The sequence below is a fragment of the Anolis sagrei genome, chromosome 1, assembly GCF_037176765.1.
Source record: "Anolis sagrei isolate rAnoSag1 chromosome 1, rAnoSag1.mat, whole genome shotgun sequence".
Taxonomy (NCBI): domain Eukaryota; kingdom Metazoa; phylum Chordata; class Lepidosauria; order Squamata; family Dactyloidae; genus Anolis; species Anolis sagrei.
In genome coordinates this window covers 123,608,111-123,635,366 of record NC_090021.1, presented here as the reverse complement: position 1 = coordinate 123,635,366, position 27,256 = coordinate 123,608,111, and the positions used below count along the sequence as shown (strand labels likewise).

At 38.2% G+C, this 27,256-nt stretch overlaps 1 protein-coding gene across 2 annotated transcripts in view; it reads left to right on the top strand.

Annotated features, from left to right (window-relative positions):
* CSMD1 (CUB and Sushi multiple domains 1) overlaps positions 1-27,256 on the top strand; it is a 1,217,927-nt gene that overhangs the window by 947,944 nt on the left and 242,727 nt on the right. For both annotated transcript variants that reach the window (XM_067468320.1, XM_060788521.2), the window contains exons 19-21: positions 4,276-4,392; positions 11,993-12,208; positions 16,656-16,844. In XM_067468320.1, the coding sequence (XP_067324421.1) occupies positions 4,276-4,392; positions 11,993-12,208; positions 16,656-16,844 (522 nt within the window). The remainder of the gene's footprint in view (positions 1-4,275; positions 4,393-11,992; positions 12,209-16,655; positions 16,845-27,256) is intronic.

The window sequence follows — 27,256 nt, the reverse complement described above, 5'->3', positions numbered from 1 at the left end:
TTAAAGGGAAATCTTTGACTGGTGCTCCTTTTCCCATTGCCGCTGATGAAAGTCACCAAAGTGAACTAAGTCTGCTGAAATTTGGCATTTTGTATTCAACATTGTGGCAGTAGACTTCTATTTATACCCTAGGAGTGCCCCATTTTCTCCCCTCCTTGCATACTGTGCCCTAAAAGTTTATTCTAAAGGATGCACCAAGTCCTTCCTTCGAGACCAGATAGAAGAAAGCACAACAGAGGAAGGAGAATCTAGTCTGGAAGAAAGGCACTGATGGATTCAATTCTGTGTCATTTCAATATTTCCTTAAAACAAGGCATTTCCCAAGAAGCTACTTTGAAACTAGTTCATCAAATGAGCAGACATATTGCAGACTGAAGTAACTTTATATTTATTGTCTGAATCCTGCAAAATAGATCAATTGGAGGAAGTTGAGGATTGTATGACAAATAAGGTAGGACTGCTTAGGAATGATTGCTTTAGAATTCCTGAAAATTGCAACAATACACGTTTTGATAATGTTTTTTTCTTGAGCGGATACTTTTCAGCATGCAGAACTGTACTGTGACATAGTTCTGAGATAGTTTTATCAATACATTGCATTTTCTCTCCCACTTTATTTATAGCCCATAAAATTGCAGCACTTTATTGTATGCAGCTTTTTATAGCAGCTCTGAAAACCGTGGCTGTATTTGTTATGACATTTAAGTATATATAATTTAGAGTTTTCTGTTTGTTTAATCTCAACTCTTTGCTTTAACAGAAGCCCTTTTTTAAAAAAGTTAAAAACTTGTAGTGGTCCTATTGGTATAGATGGATGAATAGATAGAAGTAGAGCCTGTCTCCTTTGTCTTTTTCATGGCAAAGCCATTCAACTCCCCCTATTCAGCCATCCAGAGTTTCAATCAGCATTCTCGAAGGAGAGAGATTAAGAGGCGGGGCAAGAGAAATACTTCAGATACAACCCCATTCCCACATTGTTCAATGTTGACAGCACCTTGGAATAAAAGTCTTGGTAGAACTTGCAAAATTTACTTTTTTGATTACCTCTCCCAAGTGGCCATGATTGACTGAAAAGTAACAAATAACCTTTGTGCCCATCCCATCCACCAGCAATAAAGTTAAATGTAACAAAACAAAGTTGGGACTAGTAATATGCTTGATGAAACAAGGACTGCCTTCCATCTATTTTTAAAAGGTCTTTTAGAAGCATTTTGACAATAATTTTAATGTCGTTCTCATATAAATCCTATGATTTTCCTATTTTTTTAAAAAAAAAAAGAGTAGCAAGCAATGCATGCATTAACACAATGAGTTACTTTGGTCATACTGTAACGAGAGATACCTTTCAAGCATTAAGATGAATAACAGGAACAAATTGCTTTCAAAAAGCAGCTTTGTAAGTTGGCCTTTCTAAGCCCCGAGACTAGAAGACAAGTCCATTTTTTCTTGATCACCATGGAAACATTTTGTTAGTGCAAAAGGGTGGAAGAGGAAGAAGAGGAAGGCATATGCATAAACAGCAAGAATGTTTGATACAATCAATGTTAAAGCAATGTAGCTTTCTGGTGTAAGGCTTCAAGGTGAGAAGGCCCTGCAAGCCCAACCTGAATATGTATTGGATTATCTTCTAAGGGTGTGATTGCTTGTTTATTAAACAGTTAGTTTGATTCTATCAGTCAAGAGTCCAAAGGGATGGCAAGATGCAATACGGCTTACTTGTAAATATTTAGTGCACTAACTTTTCATGGGAACATAGAAGAGAAATGTACACTGCCATATAATCAAGTTTCTGAAACCAGATCATCTGCTTTGAACTGGATTATATGAGTCTACACTGCCATATAATCCAGTTCAAAGCAGATAATCTGAATTCAGAAACTTGATTATATGGCTATAGAGGGGCCTTAGAGGTAGATTATTTCTTGCTTATTACTTATTGTTTCTGTAATCATATTTTACCATCACTAATCTCTATGTAATTCAGTCCAAATTTAATACACCCTAATGCATTTTATATCCAGAAATATTCAGTTTGCTCATAATGTATATCCCTGGGAGAGAAAAGAACAATCTTCTTTTTCCTCCCACTTGAAAACAAAAGAGAAAAAATGTTTTCTGAGATACGTCTATGGAAGAATTCATCATCAGATTTTTTAAATATATGAAACATTGCATGAGTATATTATACATTTCATTCTCATGTATTATTTCATAATCTGAGATTAAAGAAAAGCAAGGAAATGACATCTCTTCCCAATGATCAGATAGTAACATCCTTAGAATACAAAGGGGCATTATCATCATCATCATCATCATCATCATCATCATCATCATTCCACCTGTTCAAGGAAACTCAAAGCTGTTGTATACAGGTATACCTTAACAAAGCTTCCACCCGCTTTATGTCCTCTTTTGAGGCAGCAAATCCAACCCACTCCTCTGGTGCAGCAAGTATTACTGGTCTTTGGGGCTGAGTAGGATTTTTTCTTTTATTTAGTTTTTTCGATCTATATTATTTTGTATCTCAGAGATTTTGACAACTGACTAAGAGTAGAGTCTCTAAGTAAGTGTTCACTTGTCAGGTAGTAGGGGGCGAAAGTAAGTGTAGGAGTAGGAGAGGGCTTTGGAACTGCCTCTTTAGGTACTGGGACCTTGGGATTGAGGAAAGAGACTACCCAATGTGGCTGGTCTGAGGGTTTTGTCCTCTCTTTAAGTCCCAGTACTACTGGGGGAATTCCTCTGGTCTGCCTTCCAGTAGATGACCAGATGGGAAGCAACCCCAACAATTGTGTTGCCCTCAGGATTCAGGTGACAGCTGAGAATTAAGTACTGGATGATGCATTTCTAAGCTGATTCCATACCAGTTTACCTCCCATCTCCACCCCCTCATCATTTTTCAGGTTCAAGACTATTTAAATAAGTTTTAGATTCAATAAAGTGGTCCTTACAGAAGCCTGCCTTCTGCATCTGGTTTAATTATTCCATGATTGGTAAGCACACTTATTGAACTGTTCATCTTTTTTGCTGTGTCCAAACCTACTCCTATTGTTTCCACATTATTTCAGTCTCTGGGCCCTTCCACACAGCCATATAACCCAGAATATTAAGGCAGAAAATCCCACAATATCTGCTTTGAACTGGGTCATCTGAGTTCACATTTCCATATACTTCTTTACTTACTTACTTAGGTGATCCCCCGTTGTCCGAGTAAGATTGTCCTCCAAGTGTGGTGTCCTGGTGGTGGGTCCTAGGTGACTGTGGAGCCCTATTTTTGAGCCACACATTGTCCTGCAGTGAGGGCATCGGTTTCCAGGTGGAAGGCGGTCCCGGTCAGGATTGGCTTGACACACCTTTCTCTTGGCATATTCCTCTCTTTTGCCCTCCATTCATACCCCTTCAAATTCTACAGCACTGCTTCTCACAGCTGACCTCCAGCTAGAGTGCTCAAGGGCCAAGACTTCCCAGCTCTCGGTGTCTATGCCGCAGTTTTGAGCCCATCTGTAAATCTCTTTTCCTGTCCTCCAACACTTCTATATATCTTAGTTCAAAGTGGAAAATGCGGGATTTTTATTCAGCTGTGTGGAAGGGGCCTCTGATACCATGTTAAAGAAATAAAGTTAACTGAAATATATCTGTATGTTAGTGTCATATATGTTTATTCTGCAGTTGATCCCTTTTGAAATATTTGCACAAAATAACATCTTTCTTCCAATTAATTTTGTGCCAGCCCCATCTCTCAGAACAGGCTTTGCTGGCTGGAGTCTACTTTTGACAGCCTTCTGCTCCCTCTCACCCCCCCCCCCCCCCAAATAAATTTATTAAAAAAGCCCACATGCTCTCTTTTTCTCTTATTATCTCTTTTGAGACATAATCTTGTTGGATTCTTTACCGTCAGGTTGCCAAGGAGACAAGACATTTGCTGGCAATTCTGAGTAGACCTTAATGCAGACATAGATGCATTTCAGCCTTATTACTATTGCTCCTGCTAATCAGTTCATTTGCTCTGATGATGTTTACAACTTTTCTGTTTCAGCAGAGAGCTATTATATAAAATATAAACAACATTGTGTGTGTGTGTGTGTGCTTCAAAAATGTATTCTTGCCAAATATAACAGCATTCATTAGAACTTGTTTACAATGTGCCCGATGCCTACAAAAAGCCTAAAGGGTTTAATCAGCTCCTTGATTATAAGTGGAGCAGCACAACATCAGTTATTCTTTTTCTTCCTTTCTTCCCCTTTTCTCTCTCTCTCTCTTTTTTTTTTTTTTGCCTAGCTCTATGTGGTGGTTATATCCATGGGAGAAGTGGGACTCTCCTGTCACCAGGTTTTCCAGATTTTTATCCAAATTCCTTAAACTGCACGTGGACAATTGAGGTTTCTCATGGCAAGGGTAAGATTATCACATGATTTCTTTCAAGGCCACAAGATATGGAATTTGAAAATGTCTCTTAGAAACAAAAAATGCAACTGTGATTGAAAAACAGTGCTATTTGTAATCTTTTGTGGGGAAAATCAGAGCGTTTGAGGTGTGACCCGAGGTTCTGTGGTTTTAATCTTGAAGCAAAGTAAGAGGCAAAGGAAAAACAGTATTCAAAAAAGCTCTACCGATGTTGATATTCTTATGATCTTCTTATAGTTAAGATCAATCGTTTTTCATATCCCTGTGGATGAAAAACATATTCAGACCTAAAGTAACCTTTGCCTTTCTTATGTGTCAATATTTGTCATTTCTAAAATATTCTCATAATATTGCCTTTAATTAAACTGTCTTTAATTAAAAACCTAGAACCTGTAAAATCATCAGATCTGTTACTGTTGCTAATATTCTCATTAGGTTACAATCAATAACATTAATTAAAATGTTATCTTTCACCACTAATAGTCACCTTTCTTGAAATGATTGTACTTTCATGAGGGGTAGAAGTGTGGAATTCTTTTACTTGTTTAATATATTCTTGATCAAACATGGCATTTCATCTTATGAGTCTGATGTAAGTTCTGAGATAGCTTTCAAGTGTTCAAATAATGAAATGGATTTGAAAAACAAAGAATTAAAATTAATTGATTGTATCTCATTTTATTTTTGCATGTGGATCTTTGAGAGGCACTTTATCCAGTTTGTTCTTTGACCTTCCTCTCTTTTATTCTGATATTACATTTTTTTAAAAAGAAACTAAATCTCATACAGTTATTTGGTATCACATAGAAGCGTTTGGGCAAAATGTCACAGCTGTTTCATAACTAAAGTTAGAGATTAAAATAAACATCCAGAAAATTGTAGGAATGTTAGTGTTGAGGTGCATTGAATCTGAACTATTGCTTTTCCTGCAATTAAGCCAGAGTTGTATATACCTTCGTACTAAATTTAGTATTTGAGATGTCATTCTTTAGTCCATCTCTATTATGCTCATTCACTTAGATACAAGTGTGACATTTGTGGCCTGAGCAGTAAATGGCCAGTAAGGAACTGAGTCAAACAAACGGTTGGAATGGGAATGGCTGCAGTGATCTTGGTTGTACCTAAAAAGGCTTGGTATGGCATACCACAAGGATCCAAGCACTGGAAGACTTTCATGGTAAACGGAAGGAAAAATAGCCCCATATGCCAATTACAGGGAGAAATGTGGAATCACAGTCATGGGTTCTCTCATGAATAAATGCTGCTATATGATTCTATTGTTATTCAGGATAAGGTAGGCCCAGTGACCCAAAACTGTACAAGTCCCAGGGGCTTCCACTCCAAAGTCTTTTAAGAAGCTTCCCTAACTGGAGATGATAGACAATCAGGTCCAATCTCTTCCAACTTGATCCCACGCTCTATTCAAACTTCCCGAAGTGGTGGGGGGACCTTAAATGGTAGAATTGGCACACAATGGCTCAGCAAGAGCTCATAGACAAAACCAGAGTGAACAGTGGCTAGGGAGAAATCAAAATTCAGTATGCAGTCTAGACACAAGGAGTTTTCTATGTCCCTAGGAGATGAGGCAGTGAACTTCCCTGACTAGATCTACCATGGAAAGCAGTTGTGACAAGTTATCCTCCTGTTAATCCCAGAAAGCCCATAAAACAAATAGACTCCTGGGAATAAGATGCTGGCACACTGGATCAAGAAGATGGATCCTACAGCTTCTTGTTGCTTGCATGCACGATGCAAATGAAATCCCCAGCTAAGGACCTCTTCACTCGGCCCCTGGGGCCATGCTGTTTTGCCAGCAGGCAGGCACATGGGTCTCCTTGTGGCGCTCCGCTTGCCCTCCCTCCTTCCCCCATCATGTGTAGGGACAGGAAAAGGTGCCACAGTGCCACGTTGCCCTTTCCCCATCAGATAGAAGAAAGGGCGACACTTCTCTCCCACTTTGGGAGGAATGGGGGCAGGACCAAGCTAGTGTCATTTGATGGAATTCAACAGGCCCTGTCCTGAAGAGAAAAGAGGTGCAGTAAAAATCCCAATATGATGAGATCGTATGTCAGGGGAGCTGAGCTAATCACCAGGGCTTTATACTCCTGGAGAAGCTATTTATGAGCATGTAGTGGGACAAAGCGACCCCATGCTTAGAGGAATTCTGTTTGAACAAATTGTTGAAGAGGACTTTGCAAATGTTCTTTCTTCACATCTTGCATGGCTCACTATCAGTTCTGTATGACAGTTTGTATCATCATTATTCGCAACATGACTGCAGTCTCTGATGTAGTTTCTAATATACTGAACTGTATGAAGACTTTTGTGAATCTTCTCACAGGGAATCATGGAGCCCTACATTTTTCTTTTCTGCCGTTTAGTCAGTTTTGTTCAAACATTTCATTTTACCACATCTTATGGTATGTCATCTTGTATGTTAGATAGAAGATGGAAGTCTTCAAAGATGTCATTGGACACTTTATCTGCAGGAGTGTACCTATTATGAAGTCTTCTAAATATTCTACATGACTAGTGTCTTGCAGAGGGATTTAGCTGGATTTTTACAGTTTATTCACACATCCATCTGGAAACTTCTTAGCTCAAAGAGGAGAAGCACACATAAAATGCAGGAGTCAATTTTAAATTGTCTAAAACAGGTTCAGATTAATAATTTAGTATAGGCATAGTTAGACAAATCACTTTTGAAGGAAAAAGTCCTACTGTTTTTTTTGTAATGGCAGGCAGTATCATTTAGGTTCTAGTGCTTCCATAACTACGTATATAAAATCAATTGATTTTAATTCTGGATATGGGTAAAGTCTAAACCACTTTTGTCTTCATTTCCGCCAAATTATCTACAAACTACTTCATTAAAATGGCAGAGAATAACATGTAATAGTAACTTGGAGGTGTTCACAAAACAGACACTTTTTTCACTAATGAACTATGTATAACACAAAAGCAAAGCCTAGCACCTATGACCCAGTCATTCTTAACCTGGGAGTTGGGTGTTGGTCCTTTGATAACCTAATAAAAGTTATGGAGTCACAACACTGTAAATACATGTGTTATATTTCCTTGGAAATTGGTTTTGTTCACACCCATAACATTGATTCTATCTGAAACAGCAACAACTAGATTATAAATCCATGTCCATCCACCCCCCCCCCCGACAGACACACACACTTTGTTCGTTGAGTACAACTTGAGTACAACTTCTGAAGTTTTTCCAGGTCTAAATTTCTTCCTGCAAATATTTTTAAGATTTAAAATTTAATGCTTCACACATAATGATGACAAATTATTTCCTATCCTCCTTTGACTTCACACAAACAATTATTCAGAATACAATTCACACAACCGTGATAGCAGATCACAGCATCCAATCAGTATTCAAAGAGGTTCACAGTGTAGCTTCCAAAATATGTGTTTTGACAGTGATTCATGTTTAGAATTTATATCTATATATATTCTTAATGTATTCCTTTCAATATATATATATATATATATATATATATATATATTCCTAGAAAGGTGAAGCTTAAATGCCAATTCCTCTATTAGTGCAAGGATCCCAACTGTTTCTCCATCAGATCTCCTTTTAGGTATTTTTTATTGTTGAAAAAGGCAGGAAAGGTATATTTTGTATAAAATATATTTTAATTGGATTTATCATATGTTGACAGGATCAATAAAGAACTCTGAAATCAAGAATTCTGTATTTTGTCTAGTAGAGAGCATCTGGATAGAAGATAATTGTCTTGGGGCAGCATGTTCTATTGTGCTAACAGTATTACAGTCTCGCCAATATTTATTTGAGAAGTCATTTCTGTTTAATATTAAGGGCACAAATGTCAAATAAATGAATTTGATCAACAGGTAGCACATTTCTCGACTTTAGACATTCTGATATAGAACTCTTAGTTATAATCATACCTGTGAACCTATATACCCCTTTCTCTTTCCAAGCAGAAAACTGGTTTAATTTATCATTCTGCTGAAAACTAGAGTGTATTAAAATATGAGTAAAAGATATCACAGTGGAGCAAATAAATAAAAATAGTTAATTCATATTCTAAACATTTCACACACAGAGGGTTTCTCAGCCCCCTTCTACACTGCCATATAATCCAGATTATCAAATCAGATAATCCATATTATCTGCTTTGAACTGGATTGTAAGAGTCTACACTGATATATAATCCAGTTCAAATCAGATACTGGATTTTATATGGCAGAGTAGAAGGGACCTCATTCTACTTAGATTTTTTTACTGGTGAGATAAAGGATGTGGTGATGCCTGAAGTATCATTTCTTTTCATTTATATCCATGCAACTGTTTTTCTTGTATTTAGAAATGTAATTGTAGTCCACCACTTGAAATTCCCAAATATTTTTTTCTAAAGCATGAGTTGCAAGCCCTCCTAATGTAGGTAGATTTTAAAATCTTATTTGAATTCCTCATATGATAATTATTTTAAGAGGTGTCTGCCAGCTTTTCAAACCCCACTACAATCACATGGTTTGAAGAAATATTTTTAAGCAGAACAGAACCCTTTACCAGTGCTATTTTACTTATAAATGAAATCTTTAAATCAGACCATTCTTTAAGTTTCTGTTTCATATATGAATATATCTTTGATGTGTTGACTGTCTGAAATTTAGAAACACACCTACATATCTGATATAGAGTACTGAAGAAATAAATCTGAAATAGCCTCCAAAGAGAGGTTAGGTTTCATCACTCTTGACTCCATCCTACAAAAGTAATTCTTCAAGCATTGGAAAGTTTCATACTTGTTTGCCTTTAGCATCTTCTTCCAGAGTTGAAGCTTGTCCAAACTGCTCACAAGTATTTTGTGGCATTTATAATTGTGAGTTCAGGCTTTGAGTCAAAAGATTTACTTGATTCATACAGCCCAAAATATCCTCCACGAATGATATAATCATGTCAAATTATTCTGAGAGTATGCTTACCATTTTTCTCTGAAAAGTGAAACCTCTGCTCAAACTGTAACAAAGTGCAAAAGAAACTTCTTTGGAATTCAGCAAATTTCTATGCAGTCGAGAGAAAAAATCATATTTTGTGTCTTGGCTCTGATGAAGTTGATGACTTCTGTGCAGGAGAAACAACTTCCTTCAGTATTATTGACAGAGTCTTTGATGCCAGTATATTCCATTGTAGGAAGCAATGAGTCATGATGATATGTGGAACACCTTTCTTCAACAAAGCACCAAAGCAGTTGTGTCATCTACACACAGAGTAAAAGAAAAAATGCTTAGTGATTAATGCTTTCACCATATAGAAAATACCAATGGTCTTTGTGGTTTCCACATTTCACAAAATGACATTCTTCTTTAACAGTGTAATTATATACATGGCATAATATGCTGGAAAGATGAAAAGAAGTCAGTAGTTTTATCCAGTTGTAGATTGAAGGCAAATGAAGTCACTGGCAATTGCTCCATGACTTGTCTCAAAGTACAAGGCATCTCAGATATGGTGGATTGTATGAAGTCATTTGATAGAAGCACTGCTTCAATTTTCTACTGCTCCAAGCCACAAACCAACCTGATCATTTCCAGGACACATGGCTTCACCAATTGGGTGTGACCTCTCTTGTTTGACAACACAATAAATAATCTTGTAGGTGGGTCATATAAAGCCTTTTTGTGGTGGGGCAAATCCAAGTTTTGTTAAAGTTAGAAAGTCATCTCAGGAAAAAGGTCCACATTCATTGTTGTTTCCTTTGTCAAGGAACTTGCCACTAGAAGTAGCACTTCAACTTTTGTGTCCTGTCACATGCAGAGATGAAATTTAAAAGTCTGTTGTTTTGCTTGTTTTATAATATCTGAATAAGATAATAATGTTCGTGGACAAACTTTAATGTAAAAAGGACAAAATGAAACTAAAAATACACCTAGTTCACAAATCTCATGAAGTCCATCAATGAACACTAGAGTTTAATGGATTTTAGTTTTTTTACAGAGTAAAAAAAAGTGGCAATAACACCAGCATCGAATCAGGTTTCCCCATTTTTCTTCTTCCTCATGCTGTCGATACAAATATAAACTCTTTTGTAATTGCAACACTTTGTTCAAACTGAGAGAATAACATAATGGGAGTCTGAGGCATGGTGTAACCATAATGCGACTGGACCCAGTGGAAGAAAGGACAGTTAGTACAATTGGCAGTTTGTACAATTGGATTGACTACAGTTGGATTGGATGTGCCTTAGGCCTGTTTGATCAAGAAAAAATTTGTTTCTAAAATCGATTTGTAATTGGGGTGTTTTTTTGTTTCGATATTTAAAATATTTACAAAACTTTCCAAAAAAAATGTTTTGTTATTTACGAAAATTCGTAAATATTTACAAAACATTTTAGAAACAAATTTTTTCTTGATCAAACAGGCCTAAATAAACTGAAACTCCATTTGCCTAGTTTCCAACAGACCTCTGAGGATGCCTGCCATAGATGTGGGCAAAATGTCAGGAGAGAATGCTTCTGGAACATGGTCATACATACAGCCCTGAAAACTCACAGGCAAAAGAGCCTGAAAACTCACAGCAAGAGCGCCATCCGATCAGCTCCGGCTCCTGCTCCCTCCTCCTCCTCCTCCTCCTCCTGGCACTTCCTGCACGAGCGCCATCCGATCAGCTCCGGCTCCTGCTCCCTCCTCCTCCTCCTCCTCCTCCTCCTCCTCCCAGCTGTGTTGCAGGAAGTGCCAGGAGGAGGAGGAGGAGGAGGAGGGAGCAGGAGCCGGAGCTGATCGGATGGCGCGCGCGCGCGCGCGCGCCATCCAATCGGCTCCGGCGCCCTCCTCCTCCTCCTCCTCCTCCCAGCTGTGTTGCAGGAGGAGGAGGAGGAGGAGGGAGCAGGAGCCAGAGTTGATCGGATGGCGCGCACGCGCGCGCGCGCCATCCAATCGGCTCCGGCGCCCTCCTCCTCCTCCTCCTCCTCCCAGCTGTGTTGCTCGCGCCGCCCCTTCGCCCCGCCCGCCCCATTTACTGCTGGGGTGCTTGGGAGCGCCGGATTGGCTCCCAGGCACCAGCACTGCAGCACAGCAGCCTCCATCCCATTAACGAGCGGAGCTTCAGCTCGTAAAAAAAATGGGGCTGCTGCTTCGATATTTTCAAACCCTTCCGGGTTTGAAAATATGTTTTGATATCGCTTCGGATATGCAAAAAATAACGATTTTAATACGAAATAACGAATTAACGAAACGAAACCGACAGGCCTAATGTGCCTTAATCCTTCTTGTAGGGTGAAATGAAATTTTAAAAAATGCACCTAGTTCACAAATCTCATGAAGCCCATCAATGGACACTAGAGGCTAATGGACTTTAGTTTAATGACTTCTGGTTTAAATATAGAGACAAAAATATTTTTGGTTGAAATCTCTCAGCAATCTGATGGATGTTTACTTTGGCTGGTGGAAGTTGATAGTGGAACCGAAGTCAATATAACCTCCTGAGATTGTCAGAGGTTGCATCCAGCAGGATAGGTTGTGAGATAGTCTGGAGCATTTCGTTGTTAATACCCTACTTTTTTTTCAAAAAAAAGTGTTAATCTTTCCTCATCCTTGAAGGTGTACAGCTGATTTTCCATACTTTTCACTTGGAGAGCTCCCATGATTATTTGCTCATCACTGAAGATGGAAGCTTCACTGAGCCCGTGGCCAGATTAACTGGATCTGTTTTGCCTCCTACCATCAAAGCTGGACTTTTTGGAAACTTCACTGCACAACTTCGGTTCATTTCTGACTTTTCCATTTCCTATGAAGGTTTTAACATAACATTTTCAGGTAAGGAAGTGAGGTTGGATAAGTGATTTGGAAATAATATGCTATTAATTGGCATGCTCATTAAACTGCACTAGTAGAAAAAAGTTTTACAGATCAGTAAAGTGTTTCCTCAGTATTTAGCAATATAGCTGCATATTAAATATTTAAGTTGCTGAGGAGAAACATGACATGGTGTATACAACATGAAGCAGATGCATCACTACATCTTTATACAATGGACATCTATATTAAAACCTTGGAGTTTCTGATTTGACTGTGTCATCTTACATGCATTTATTTGTGTCGTAAACCTTATGAAAACTTGCTTATGAGGTCTTGGAACAAACAGAGAAAGGAACAAATGGCAAAAGGAGAGTTGTTATAAAAACTTTCTACACAGGAGTCCTTTCCCTACATGTCAAAAATCTGAAATTCATTTTATGTTTTACAGGGATATATATATATATATATATATATATATATATATATATATATATATATATGGCTTGGGTAACCACGGAAAAATTTGGTTCTAAACTTGTTTCGTTTTTAGGGGGGGGGCTTGCGTTTTGTTTTTTTTAAAGAATTCCGAAATTTTCCTTTTAAAATTTTTGAAATATACGAAATTTTGTAAAATTACGAATTAATTCGTTAATGGCAGACGCAATTGCGCAATATGCTAAAAAACCTTCCAAATGGGACAGGTGGAACTTCTGAAGCTTCCCTCTCCCTCTGTTTTTGACTGTTGGTGTGATAATTTATTTTTTATCACTGATAAAACAAACAACAACTATAAAACTTGCACCAGACATACGGAAATAATTACGAAACAATTACGAAACAATTTTGAACCAATTATGAAACAATACGAAATAAATTGGAAAAATTGTTTCGATTTTTAATTACTCCTCACAGTAGTCCTGCATGGCTCAATATTGGATCGTAAGCTAATTTAAATACGAATTAATAACAAATTACAAAATTAACGAACGAAACCGCCCAAGCCTTTTATATATATATATATATATATATATATATATCTTAAATTCATTTTAAAAAGAAAAATGAACTGATCCCATGTCACAAGAGTAAATGGCCAGAATAATTGAATAAAGATGCATTAGCACTGATAGTTATAGAGCAGAAATAAAAAGATGATTCTAAAATATTTCAAAAACAGTCAATAAGCATGTATTTTTCTATGCCAAGAAATCTTGATGAGACTCTCAAAATGATGGGAATATTCCCAGTTATTGCCCATTAGGTAGTAATTCTGGACAAAAGTAATAGATGGGTTTACCACAAAATCCAGTATTTTCTACATATTCAGTACAGAAAATAATGTTACTTTGCACAAATATTGTTTGTTCAGAAAATGAAGTTTCATTGGTGAGAAATTCTGCTTCATGTTAACAATAACAATGTGAGGGGAAAAGTCCCAAACTGTGGAGGAATCCCAAAATTCTCAAAGGAGAAAGAAAATTGGTAAAATTTATTGGAAAACAAAATGAGTGAAGCATTGCTTCTTTTCTATGGAAGCTAAATTTATTGGAGCATAGCTTTAAAAATGAAAAAAAAATGAACAAAGGTAAAATGAACTTGGAGGTAGAAAGTCAAATGCTGTACCTTTTTCTTAGGAAAAAGGTACATTCAACCATGATTGGTTTGAACATGAAAAACATCATTTTATATGTTCATACAAATATTGTTCATCTTCATCCAGTAATTAATCTTTAGATGAAATCCAGATAAGGCTTTCCACTGATGAGAAGGACTTTCATGAGTAGGATGCCAGATGGCTGCTTTTCCAGTGGCAGCCTCCTACATATATTCAAAACTGTTCCACTGTTGTTATGGTTGTAGATAAAAGGGGAACCAAGTGAGGGGTTTATCCCCAAAGTGGGAGTTCTATTGCATAAATAAATTTTCCCTTCATTCCAAATTTTTTAACATGGCCAGAATGAGGTTTTTATTTATATCCAGAACTCTGTTTTGTTTTCACTTTCCCTTGGTAACTTGGCCTCCTTCCCTTTCTTTCTGAAGTGAATGGAAGTTTTATTTTCTCAGGGATGAGCAGAATTTGGGGAATATGCCCTCTCCCACTCCCCTTACAAACAGTGTTATCCCAGTGTTTCTGGGCAAAGGTCAGACAGGGCAATGTGCTGGACACATTGCTGATTCTGATACGAGCCATGTTTAGCACTGTTGCTTTCTTTTCAAGGAGAATCATGTTCATCTTCAAAATGGGAATTGTTTGCTGAAAGGGGATGGTTTTGAATTCATTATGAGTTGAACCAGCAGCTTGTTTTGGTCTGAGCGAAAACTGAACTGGCAGAAGCAAAGGAAATGTATATCACAAATAAAAAAATGGCCACATTAAGCATGCAAAGCAATCCCTTTGCATTTCTGATCCTCCATATATGTATGCCATTCCTGTACTATTCTACTTTGTGAAAGCTTATTTTTCTTTGACTACAAAGGCACTGTACTTCCAAGTTTATTCTTCAGTCCTCTGCAGGAGGAAAATATCCTGCAGAGGTTACTTTGACTTCACATTGGACTTCATTTTCAAAGACTGCACTTGTTGCATGCAGTAATATGAGTCTCCAAATGCAAATTAATTCACATGGAATTATCAGCTATATTTTTATATGTCACTGTTGTGGAATTGGGGGTTTCTTGCTGGAAGTATTGGAAATATAAATGTACAGTCCAATATGGCCCCTATTTTCATGGATGCCTACCAAGATATTTTTGCCTGCTGGTGAGGGCGGGAATAAATAAAAATATCATCATTATCACCATCATGTTATTTTATACATAGCAAGTCCTGCCCTTGTCCAGGAGCTGATACAACAGTTGGTCTCTTTACAAGCAGTCCAGAAAGTGCTCTGTAATTCAAATCAGTACCACATAAGGGCATTTCAAGAACAAATAGTGAAAGGTTCTGGCTGGCTATGCTATGCGTCTTGCTAGAACAGTGTTTTTTAACACGTGGGTCCCCAGATGTTTTAGCCTTCAACATCCAGAAATCCTAACAGCTGGCAAACTGGCTAGGATTTCTGGGAGTTGTAGGCCAAAACACCTGGGGACCCACAGGTTGAGAACCACTATGCTAGGAAATAAAAGTATTCCAGGGTTGCCAAAAATGGATTTGGAATTTGCAAATCAATCTATTCCCAGTCCATGAAAGGTACATTTGTTTTTCCATAAGCCTGTTCTACCTTAATGTGATTTTTTGAAAAGTAGAATCTGCTCAAAGAATGTATTTTTATTTTTTAAAAATGTGGAAGTGAAAAAGACAAAAAAAAAAAGGTCTCCATTTTAGTCCAGAAGGAGTCGATTAGCTCAGCTCATTCTTCATAGAATCACAGAGTTGGGAGAGAGCACAAGGGCCATCCAGTCCAACCCCTTTCCACTCCCAATGTTCGGCCATTCAGCCTCTGTTTGACAATCTCCAAAGATTGAAACCCTACCATACTGCAAAGCAGCATATTCCACTGTGAAAAACCATATTTTTCAAAATTGTTGTGAATGAATTCTCCATTTCATAGTCCTTCATACTGAGTTGATATGTAGGCTTCCACTTCTGCTCTACTTTTCAGTTCAGAATGCAAATTATTCTCTTTTATTTCAAGAAAACAAAACTGCCTTTGTGACACTATATTATTTCTACTATATAGATAGATAGGAAGGCAGTAGGGCTCCAGTGCAAGCTGCACCCACTTCACATATGTCTCCTTGAACCTTTGTCCCTCTTGTATGTATTCATAAATGACACTCTGTATTTAGCACACAAGTGCTCTATACAAAAGATATTTAAATGAAAATTTAGATTATGGATTTAGTCCTGTGACAGTTTCGCTGTACGTGGAGCATTGACAGTTTTACCAAATGCAAAGCAGTATCCTCTAAAAAGCTTACAAAAAGCAGAATCAGGCCCTTCTCCCTGGATGCATCTACCCTGTAGGGTTGATTGAGTTTGACCCCATTTTAACTTGCATGCTTCAATGCTATGAAATCGTAGAAGTTGTAATTTGGTGAGGAATCAGTGTCTTAGGCAGTGAAACTATAACTTCTATCGCACTGAGCAGTGCCAGTTCAAATAGTGTCAAAATGAATTAAATCTACAATGTAGATGTGCCTCTTTTATTCATTTGGTTAAAACAAGGGAGAAGGCTTAAGAAATATTTATATTGGAATGATTTTGCTGGTGTTTCTTTGTAGTTTTTAATCTATGCTACTTCTAATAAGACAGAAGTCATTTTGTGTCCCATTATTAAGAAAAGGAGGGCTATAAATAAAACAAAAAATAATAGATATATGTTTTTGAAGAAGAGTTTTCCATGTAGTAAATTTTGAAACATATATACAAGTTGCCTTATTATATTGGAAACACAGGGCTTCCTGGGGAGAAATGTATTTTGTTATCAGGTACTCATTGTTCCTTTTACTTTCTCTTCTAAAGAGTATGATCTGGAGCCTTGTGATGATCCAGGTGTCCCAGCCTTCAGCAGAAGAATAGGATTTCATTTTGGTGTTGGAGATTCCTTGACGTTTTCTTGTTTCCCTGGATATCGTTTAGAAGGTGCAAATAAGCTTACCTGCCTGGGTGGTGGCCGTCGTGTATGGAGTGCACCTCTGCCAAGGTGTGTGGGTAGGTGGTCACATGCTTTCATTTCATTCATCCAGTTATTTAATAGCACATGAGAGAGGACAAGGAGGGAGCTGTAGGCAAAGCCAATAGAGTGAGTGTGAGCAGTTGGGGGTGGGGTGGGGGTGCTAAGAGTATAATAAGTAAGTGCCCCTATTCATTGTATACAGCAAATTTGTATAGCTAGTGTTATTATTAACTCAACATTAAAATCACATAGTTTGATATGGTTTGATAGAAGCAACACCATCTCTGAACTGAACTGATCATAATGATTACATGAGGGCAGTCTTCTATGATTATGGGTGGCTATTTTTCCATGAATATTATAAATGGGATTGGACATTTTGTGAGACCTCAGTGAACACAATTGTGAAGTTCAATATGATTGTGGAGTTCATTTGCACCCTATAAGTCACACTTCCACCAGCCCTAGTCTACAGGAATCATCTGCTTTCTATTAAGCATTATTTGATCACTGTTGATTCATGTAATACAGTTCAATCCACCTACACTGCCATACAATGCAGTTTAACTGCATTGCACTGTATTATATGAGACTACACTGACCAGTGTAAATGGGGCCAAAGTGACATGGCTTCAACATACATGCACACACTTTTAAGGAGAGTTTGTGTATGTGTAGGTCTGTTATGGTTCCAGCCCAGATTACCTGTCCACATGTATCTCCCATTATGAACCATCACAAAGTTGTAGAGGTCCTGCTCTCGATCCTACCACCATTGCAAATGCGACTGGTGGGGACAAGAGACAGGCCCTTCTTGGTAGTGGCCCCCTGCCTGTGGAACTCTCTCCCCATGGACATCGAATTGCCTACCTCCCTCCTGTCCTTCTGAAGGAAATTCAAAGCCTGGTTATGGGACCAAGCATTTGAACTATAGTGACAGCAACTGAGAATAAAACTCAAGTGATATTAATATCAATGGACTGCCCCGGACTTGATTTTTAAACTTGTGAGATTTTAACAAATGTTTTATTAATATAATTGTTTTAATGAACAGTTTTAAATGTACTTTATGAATGTGGAGGTCACTGATTAGTACTTGTAAAGCCGTCCAGAGTCCCCCCTCGGGGGTGAGAAGGATGGGGTACAAATGTTTCAAATAAATAAATTAATTATGTATAGGAATCCTGCCACACCACTGAAATTAACTGGAATTAAAAAAGAAATGTTTTGCATTTGTAGATTCTAACTTTATGTGGTGCTTTCCATCCTTAGGGTATTTTCTAGGCTTGTACCTTTTGGCTCAACATCGAGTCATTTCTGCAATCTGGATTTTGGGAGACTCACGTACCTGTTTTTGTACACCTCCCAAAAGCGGGCAAGCATCTGAAAGGACGTTTTTGATCCGCAGCCGGAAAATGTGGCTAGATCTGGCCCATTGGTGGCAATTGGGGGAGGGGGGAGAGCTCCACAAGCTCCCCTTCCTGTCATTTTAGGGATATTGGAATGAAAATGGCCACACTTGGAGGACACATCTATCACTGCTGGCCCACCAAGTTTCATAATGTTAGGTTATCCCCTGTTTTTTAGGTTTCTTTTCTTTCTAGAAATACAATCTCCTTTAAAAAAAAATCCCCAAAAAGTATCTCTTGCTGGCCCTGCCCTGTAACTTCTCCAGTATCAGCAGCAAGGCACCATTTCTTCCTGCCAAATGTCAAAGATGAACTTCCACATCACACAGCTCACTATTACACTTTCTTTACTAATAAAAAACTCAACCATAACTTCTTCCAAAGCTTTTGCATTTCTTGTTCTCATGACATACTGAAGCCAGCAGCCTACTATCTACAAGCAAACAGCAGGTCTCCTTATTAGAAAGACTCTCCTGTATGATCCAAGCATAATTAGGTATTGGGAGTAAATTTAGGTATGTAGGTATTGTTTTAGAGAATGAGGCTTTGCTGTTTGCTGGAATTCTTATAATTATTAATAACAATAATCTTCTGAAAGAGGAGCAGGGAGAGATAAGAGAAGAAGCTAAAAGCTTTAGTAGAGGCTAATGAGTGACTCTGAACTGAACTGATCACAATGAACTGAGCCACCCTAAAAGAAAAGCACACCCACCCACAAGTCCCCAAACACGGCACACCCACCAACCTGCACTTTCGAACTCCCAGTCCCACTAAATAATCAAGAAAATAAAGGAAAATAAAAAAAAATCAAAAAGATTCAATGCGAGAGAGAGGCCAGGCGAAGCCAAAAGCTAAAGCTGAGAACTAGCGGCAATGCAGTTGGACTGAAGCAGCTCTCTCTAGAGCCAGAAGGCAACTGAGCAATGTCGGTGCTCACCCCATGAAATAGACACAGCTTGTGTAAGACATGTCTTCTTTTCTGATTGGCCCCACAGGCAGGGCTCACAGGGAAACCCCATACAAGCAAGCAGCACCCTCTCCATGTACCACATGCTCCTGAATAGAGCCGAAGGCAAACAGCAAAAACGAATCCATGCAGAAGTATAGTATTTTCTATTCTTTCAGTAATTTTGGCAATTTAAAGGCCAGCGAAAGAACTACCTTTCAAATAAGTTAAACAATGGTTCCTTGTTTCTCATTTCAGACAATAGATATTACTCTATTAATTTAGCATTATTAAATCTATTAATCTGTCTTCACATTAGCTTTATCGAGATACTATTAAGCTCTTTGACAATTAAAGAAAATCAGATTATTGCACTCCAGACAAACATTACATTTTGCTGCATTTTATACTCTAGTCAAAAGGAAGTGGGAAAGATGTTTTGACCTACAAAAATGTGTTGCATATATAGAACTGAGGATCATGAGAAATCAAATTGCCATGTTTTTTCTGTCCTTGTTATAGCACGGCCACACTTCTGGTAATGAAAAGAAAAGACAGAAGAAAACTTGTGCTAATTATACTGCTTGCATTTAACTGTTGAGATTGCACATTGTAAAAATAGGAAACCTTAACTAGTATCCAAAATCAGGGAAATGTTACAGCTGAATGTTAGAAGCAAAGAATATTTACCCTTTCAGTCCATGCAAAAAATCTCACATAACTTAGATTGAGACCAGCACAAAGGATGGAGCTTGCTGCATGGACACCTTTTTCTGAATTAACAGAGACACCCGTGTGACCAGTAAAAAGGAGATTGCCTTGATGTCAGGACGAGACACTTGTGTGACCAAAAAGAAAGAGGATCCCCACTACTACCACCATTGTGCTTATTGTGCGGATACCCCATTCTGTCATCAAGAGAAACATCTACAATATTCAGTAGCGCACACAGAGCTATGTGGTTGAGTCCGACTAGTGGTAGCAGCAATGTGACCACAATCTATCTCCTTTCCCTGCTCTGATGAACATAGGGGTAGCACCAGTGTCCTGTCTGTATTGCAGATCAGACCGATTTAGACCAGATCTCATTGTCCAGGCTGCCTTAAAGCTTTGGGATACTCTGGAGTTTCTATCAAATACTGGTTTATCCCCCAACTTTGCCCAAAGCAAGGCAGAGTTAGTTTAAAGCTAAGTTATATTTGGGGTATTTTAGGGTTTTGTTTTGCCAGTGCAGACAAGCCTTGAGTGAGACCTTTGCAAAAGTTAGTGTAAGTACCAAATGCAGCCACTCATTAGGTACACATGAGACTTCGGACACATCTGTTTTGCCAGTGTAGACAAGCCTTGAATGAGACCTTTGCAAAAGTTAGTGTAAGTACCAAATGCAGCCACTCATTAGGTACACATGAGACTTCGGACACATCTATACCTACCACTTCAGGTAGGTTAAAACTGGCAGAGGGGGGAGGTATTTCACAATGGAACTGATTGCACACAGAGCCCTGGAACTGTGTTGCAGCCTGGATATAACTTATATACACCACAGAGGTTAGCTTTGACCCAGTATATTGAGTTTCACAGCCATGGAGAAATTGAAAGGTTTGTTGGAGCATCCAATGCTCCAACAAACACATGCAATGTAGTTTATAAAATGTCCATTAAGGGTTCTATTTTGAAGTATCCTCTGACTTTGTTGTTTATCCTGATTTAAAGCCCTTAATGCACATTGCTGCATGTGTCCATAGTATGCATAATCTAAACACTGTGCTGTCAAGCTGCCTTCAAACTGCATTAAATGGTCAGTGTAGATGTTTTCCCCATCTCTTCTGCACCACGGAACGTCTGGATCTGGGATCCTGGTTTTCTGTTCCCAACTATGCCAATCAATATCCTAGGGTTTCTTAATTCATGGAATCATAGAATCAAAGAGTTGGAAGAGACCTCATGGGCCATCCAGTCCAACCCCCTGCCAAGAAGCAGGAATATTGCATTCAAATCACCCCTGACAAATGGCCATCCAGCCTCTGCTTAAAAGCTTCCAAAAAAGGAGCCTCCACCACACTCCGGGGCAGAGAGTTCCACTGCTGAACGGCTCTCACAGTCAGGAAGTTCTTCCTAATGTTCAGATGGAATCTCCTCTCTTGTAGTTTGAAGCCATTGTTCCGCGTCCTAGTCTCCAAGGAAGCAGAAAATAAGCTTGCTCCCTCCTTCCTGTGGCTTCCTCTCACATATTTATACATGGCTATCATATCTCCTCTCAGCCTTCTCTTCTTCAGGCTAAACATGCCCAGTTCCCTAAGCCGCTCCTCATAGGGCTTGTTCTCCAGACCCTTGATCATTTTAGTCGCCCTCCTCTGGACACATTCCAGCTTGTCAATATCTCTCTTGAATTGTGGTGCCCAGAATTGGACACAATATTCCAGATGTGGTCTAACCAAAGCAAAATAGAGGGGTAGCATTACTTCCTTAGATCTAGACACTATGCTCCTATTGATGCAGGCCAAAATCCCATTGGCTTTTTTTGCCGCCACATCACATTGTTGGCTCATGTTTAACTTGTTGTCCACGAGGACTCCAAGATCTTTTTCACACGTACTGCTCTCGAGCCAGGCGTCACCCATTCTGTATCTTTGCATTTCATTTTTTTTCTGCCAAAGTGGAGTATCTTGCATTTGTCACTGTTGAACTTCATTTTGTTAGTTTTGGCCCATCTCTCTAATCTGTCAAGATCGTTTTGAATTCTGCTCCTGTCCTCTGGACTATTGGCTATCCCTCCCAATTTGGTGTCGTCTGCAAACTTGATGATCATGCCTTCTAGCCCTTCATCTAAGTCATTAATAAAGATGTTGAACAGGACCGGGCCCAGGACGGAACCCTGCGGCACTCCACTTGTCACTTCTTTCCAAGATGAAGAGGAAGCATTAGTGAGCACTCTCTGTGTTCGTCCACGTAACCAATTACAGATCCACCTCACCGTAGTTTTGCCTAGCCCACATTGGACTAGTTTCCTTGCCAGAAGGTCATGGGGGACCTTGTCGAAGGCCTTACTGAAATCCAGGTACGCTACATCCACGGCATTCCCCGCATCTACCCAGCTTGTAGCTCTATCGAAGAAAGAGATCAGATTAGTCTGGCATGACTTGTTTTTGATAAATCCATGTTGACTATTAGCGATGACTGCATTTGTTTCTAAGTGTTTGCAGACCGCTTCCTTAACAATCTTTTCCAGAATCTTGCCCGGTATCGACGTGAGGTTGACCGGACGGTAGTTGTTTGGGTCATCCTTTTTTCCCTTCTTGTTTTAATTGCTTTAAAACACCCAGCTTGTGTAAGATCAGTGAGCCAGGAATCATATTATACTTTTCTTTATATGAAAATGTTACCTGTTTACTCAGAAGAATCAACCTGGTTGTGTACAGTAGCATGCTGCATAATGATAAGTAGCAACAAACTACAGCAACTTTTGAGGAAAACATTTTCTTCACACCTTTGTTTATAGATTTCTCCTAGATTCTGCAGGACCTTTGTTTGCTAAATATTTTCTTTTACTGACTTTGCTGGAAATAAATAAGAAAGTGCCATCCCCTAAGGCAGAGCTTTCCAAACACATCCATGTCAGTGATACATCTTTCTAGACATGCATCACTTCACAACACAGTAATTCAGTTCTACTAACAAACCAACCTTTTATAAGAGATATGGACACATACATAAATTGTAATAACAAAATGCATGGGAATGCATCCTGCCTTATGAAAACTTTTTATTTATATACATTTTAATTATATGATTTGTTGCTTACATCACATAGACTCAGATGGATCTCATTACATTAGCACAACATACCTAAACACTACAGTCGACACACCAGCATATCTAGAAACACAGTTGGAAAGCTCTGCCCTAAGGGGAAAAAATCATGGAGTAATTACAGGTCAACAAGATGCAAAGTGATCTTTTAACACCTCTGGAACCAGCATGTTTACAGGTGACTTAAAGGTGTGCATTTATGCATATGTGCATGAAAATAACTGTGGAAACCTTGCTTCCTCCTCCTCCTCCTCCTCCTCCTCCTCCTCCTCCTCCACTACTACTACTACTACTACTTTTTGTGTAAATATTTGTGAGATTCTTTGGTTGTACTATTTTCTATTTTTGTTTCCATGTAGGAAATTAATATTGTTTAGACCTTATTATTCAGTCTTAAAATTTATTGTATGAATTGTTAGATATTTCTATACAAATGTTTATTTGTGGGCTATTTTATTAAAAAGATAATGAAAAGGTCTATAAAAGCCATACAAAAGGCTTTGTTCCAAATGTCAGACAGATGAATGAGGCATTATAAAGGTGCACCTTTCTCTTGACAGAACTTATTTAATTTGAATTCCTGATATAAATCAGCTGTTCTCTATTATGAATAAAAATTCCCTGACCGCTCCTCTGTTTGACTTTTTAAAGGGCCTTGCAGACCTTAATCTACAGCATCACAAAACAAAAATGACCTATTGCTTTGAAGAAATAGTTTCAGTATCATGGAATTTCATAATTACATTGGTTTTACATTTTGCTTTCTGAAAGAAGCTGGTGTTTATATATTGATTTTCTTATCAAGCTAAATTTAGGTATTGCCATCCACCGCCTCAATAAGAGACCAGACAACAATGTGGAATAAAATATGGGTAATTTTATTTGAAATGTTACCTGAATAAACTTTTCTGAATTTAGAAATATAACTAAATGCACATGAACGTGGTGTGTGTTTTTAGCTGAGGTAGTGGCCCTTGTTGACCTACCCCTTGGCTAAGCAGGGCGAAACACCTGGTTCCCTAAATATGGTCAGCTTTAAGGTCTCCAAGGCAATCACTAAGGAAAATGTATGAAGAATTCTGCCCCAAGTACAAAGGATTTTGCAGAACCAGAACTCTCCCTTTTTCAAGGCCATTTCCATTCACCCTCACCTGGTTATGTAACACTGATGAGGGCATCTGTTCCCAACTCACACCACAAAGGGCTGCCTTAAGTGTACACCAAATGTCAACCTATGGCTGCTTTCCATGGGATGGCCTATTTAAAGACCGTCACTCCCATTTATTTATTTATTTATTTATTTATTTACTTACAGTATTTATATTCTACCCTTCTCACCCCGCAGGGGATTCAGGGTGGTAGACTAATCTCCCCTCAAAAATAGGGGAGGATTCCTACCCAGCCTCAATAAGTGACCAACATGTTATGCTGTTAGTGGCAAGAGGGTGGGTCAATCAAAAAGCTCAAAGTGAGCTCAAAGGGGGCGGACTGGTCTCTAAGGCACCTCTGTCCCCTTGGAAATAGATGTAGTCATCCATTTGGGCCCCCATCCACTGGGATGGATGGAGAGCTACATGGCTAGTTCTCTATCTCTGTGTTCCTCTTAAGATATGGCCTTTCTCTCTAGTTACTATTTTAAAATGTCTTAATTGTCCAGTGCTTGTACTGTATATGAGTTGAAGAGGCCCAATAATAACTGCATTTTTTGTAAATCTCTAATTTGTCTCAGTATCAGAGCTGAAACAATGGATTGATAATATAAGTTGATATTTGACCATAATTGAACTCTACCTGGCGTTTTTCATTCCTTGTTTAAATAAATATATGTAAGCCTAGGTCATTTAAAAACTTCTGTTAAACCAGGTAAGGACCTCATATTGTCAAAAGTAGCACCTATACAGTTGTTTTAGGTCCAGCAATTCAGCCTTTGAAAATAAGGAATGAGCTATGACTGTGATGGAGTATTTGAACTACTAAGCAATAATTTAATTCCAATATCATATTTTTGCCTATAGACCAATTCATTTACAATAGAGCCCTCTTTTGATGTAGGATTGTATGAATCACTCCCTTTTAAAAATGAAAAAAATAAATAAATAAAACCACATCAAAAGCAGCATGCGCCCTCTGTCTGATAAGAATGGGTAGATCTCTCCACAGTCTCACTCAAGAATACCATGCTGGTTTTCGTCTTTTGCAAATATCATTTAAGACCACAGAATCATTTCAAACACATTAGCACACCGCGGTCTCTTGGGAATATTTCCAAAGGTAGAACTGTGAACTGCCTTTTTCTTTTTGCATGTTTATATCCTTTCATTTACTTTTACTTTAACAAAATATTAATGTAGTGATTTTACCTACAGAACAAATTACCCACTGTTTTATGCATTTCTAGCCTGTTTATGTTAACAATTTTAACTGTTCCTTTACATTGCATATTTTCTTCTTTTTTGGCCAGAAATATCCCATGTTCTCAGCAAATTGTTAGAACTTTAAGTACGATGAATAAAAGGGTAGGTGATCAGTGTGGTGTAAGGGTTTGGGCATTTCACTATGACTATGGAGACTAGGGGTTTGAATCCTGGCTCAGCCATAGAAAATCACTGGGTGATTCCAGGCAAAACACATTCTCTCAGCCACAAAGGAAGCTAATGCAAACTCTGCTGAACAAATCTTGCCAAGAAAACCCATGCCAAGAAAAACCTTACAGCAGTGGTTCTTAACCTTTTTGACTCGCAAAGCCCTTTTCTGAATCATTTTCTTATGGCAGAGTCCCTTAGGCCTACCCTATGTCTTACAAGTTAATAGTGTTTAATAGTAGTGTTACATTGGGGGTTGATAGTATGGGAAAGTCAAATGAACAGATATCTAAACAATTGTGAAATTTCCGTGCAATGCAATTATATATTTAAAACATTGACATTTACCATAATGTGGCAATTTATTCTCAACTACCACTAATACACATGATATTGTCAAAACTTGGCCATACTTTATCCCCCTCCCCCCCCCAAAAAAAATCAGTTAATCAAACCATTTGCACTACAACAGAACTAGAGTGTATTGTAGTGCAACAATAGGCCTCAATTAAGTCATAATATGAAATAAAATGTAAATGTTTAATGAGACACCTCTGATTACTTTTTTTTTTTGCACAGTGGCGAATTCAACTTGGGAAATTTCTGTTCAGAATGTAATTTCTAGTTTTCTTATTTTGATTCTACATTTGGTTTCTTATAATTTAATTTCATTCAATTTTTACTTATTTTATTCTCCTGGAATCACCTGGAGCCCCTGAAAAGTGTACACAGAGCCCTTAGGGCTCCACGGAGCACAGATGGGCACCACTGCTTTAGAGTCACCATAAATCAGAAATGACTCAAGGCACACAAAATGTAGAAATAAAGAAGACTTCTTATTGTAGGAACAATTTTTATTATTTCAATCACTGTTTGCCTTACATTTACCTAAATGTAAGGCAATTCTGCCTGATATAGTTAGCTGGTGAATTGTGTTGGCAAATCTTCACAGATGTAGAGCATTATGGTTTTAAGACTCCATGGAAAATTAGAAGTGTGGGGTTTAATAATGATTCTCTTTAATTATAACCTATAACATGTGAAAGCAAATTCACTATCTTTTAGAAATGGCCAACCCACAAATAGTAGAAAGGTACTCGTGAGATTTCACTTTAACAATGGAAATTCATCAACATGATAATTAATATTATTTCTTTTCTCTTTCTGCCTGCCTGCCTATCTTTCTTTGGTAGATTTACCGCTGTTGTTATGTGTCTCAAAATATTATTTGAATCGGAACAAGTTGATCATAGGGATTTTTTTGGCAAAATTTTATTAGCGATTTGCTTATGATTTTCCTTAATTTTGAGGGAGTGTGAATTGTCCAGGGTCATCCATTGAGATTTCATGGTTGAACAGGCATTTGGCCCCTGGTTTCCCCAGTCCAAGTCCAGCACTCAAACCACTGTCTCTGTGTTAGAAACTTGGCCTAGTATTGAACTATCTTACATCAAAATCCTTTTCTCTTCCTCCTTACTTTTTTTTAAAGAAATGTGACTCAAATGGATTGAGAAGAGATTTGAAGGGAGTGCTTGACATTCTGTTTTAATTTTGTAAAAAAAAATACTTCTAAACTTTCATCCCAGCAAGAGACAGTCAATTTTAAAGGGATTTATTTAAGACAGTAAAGATAAAACTGGTAGTGTTGGAATTGGGGATTATGTAGAGAAGCCTAAGATTCAATCTGAAGGTTTCCTGGG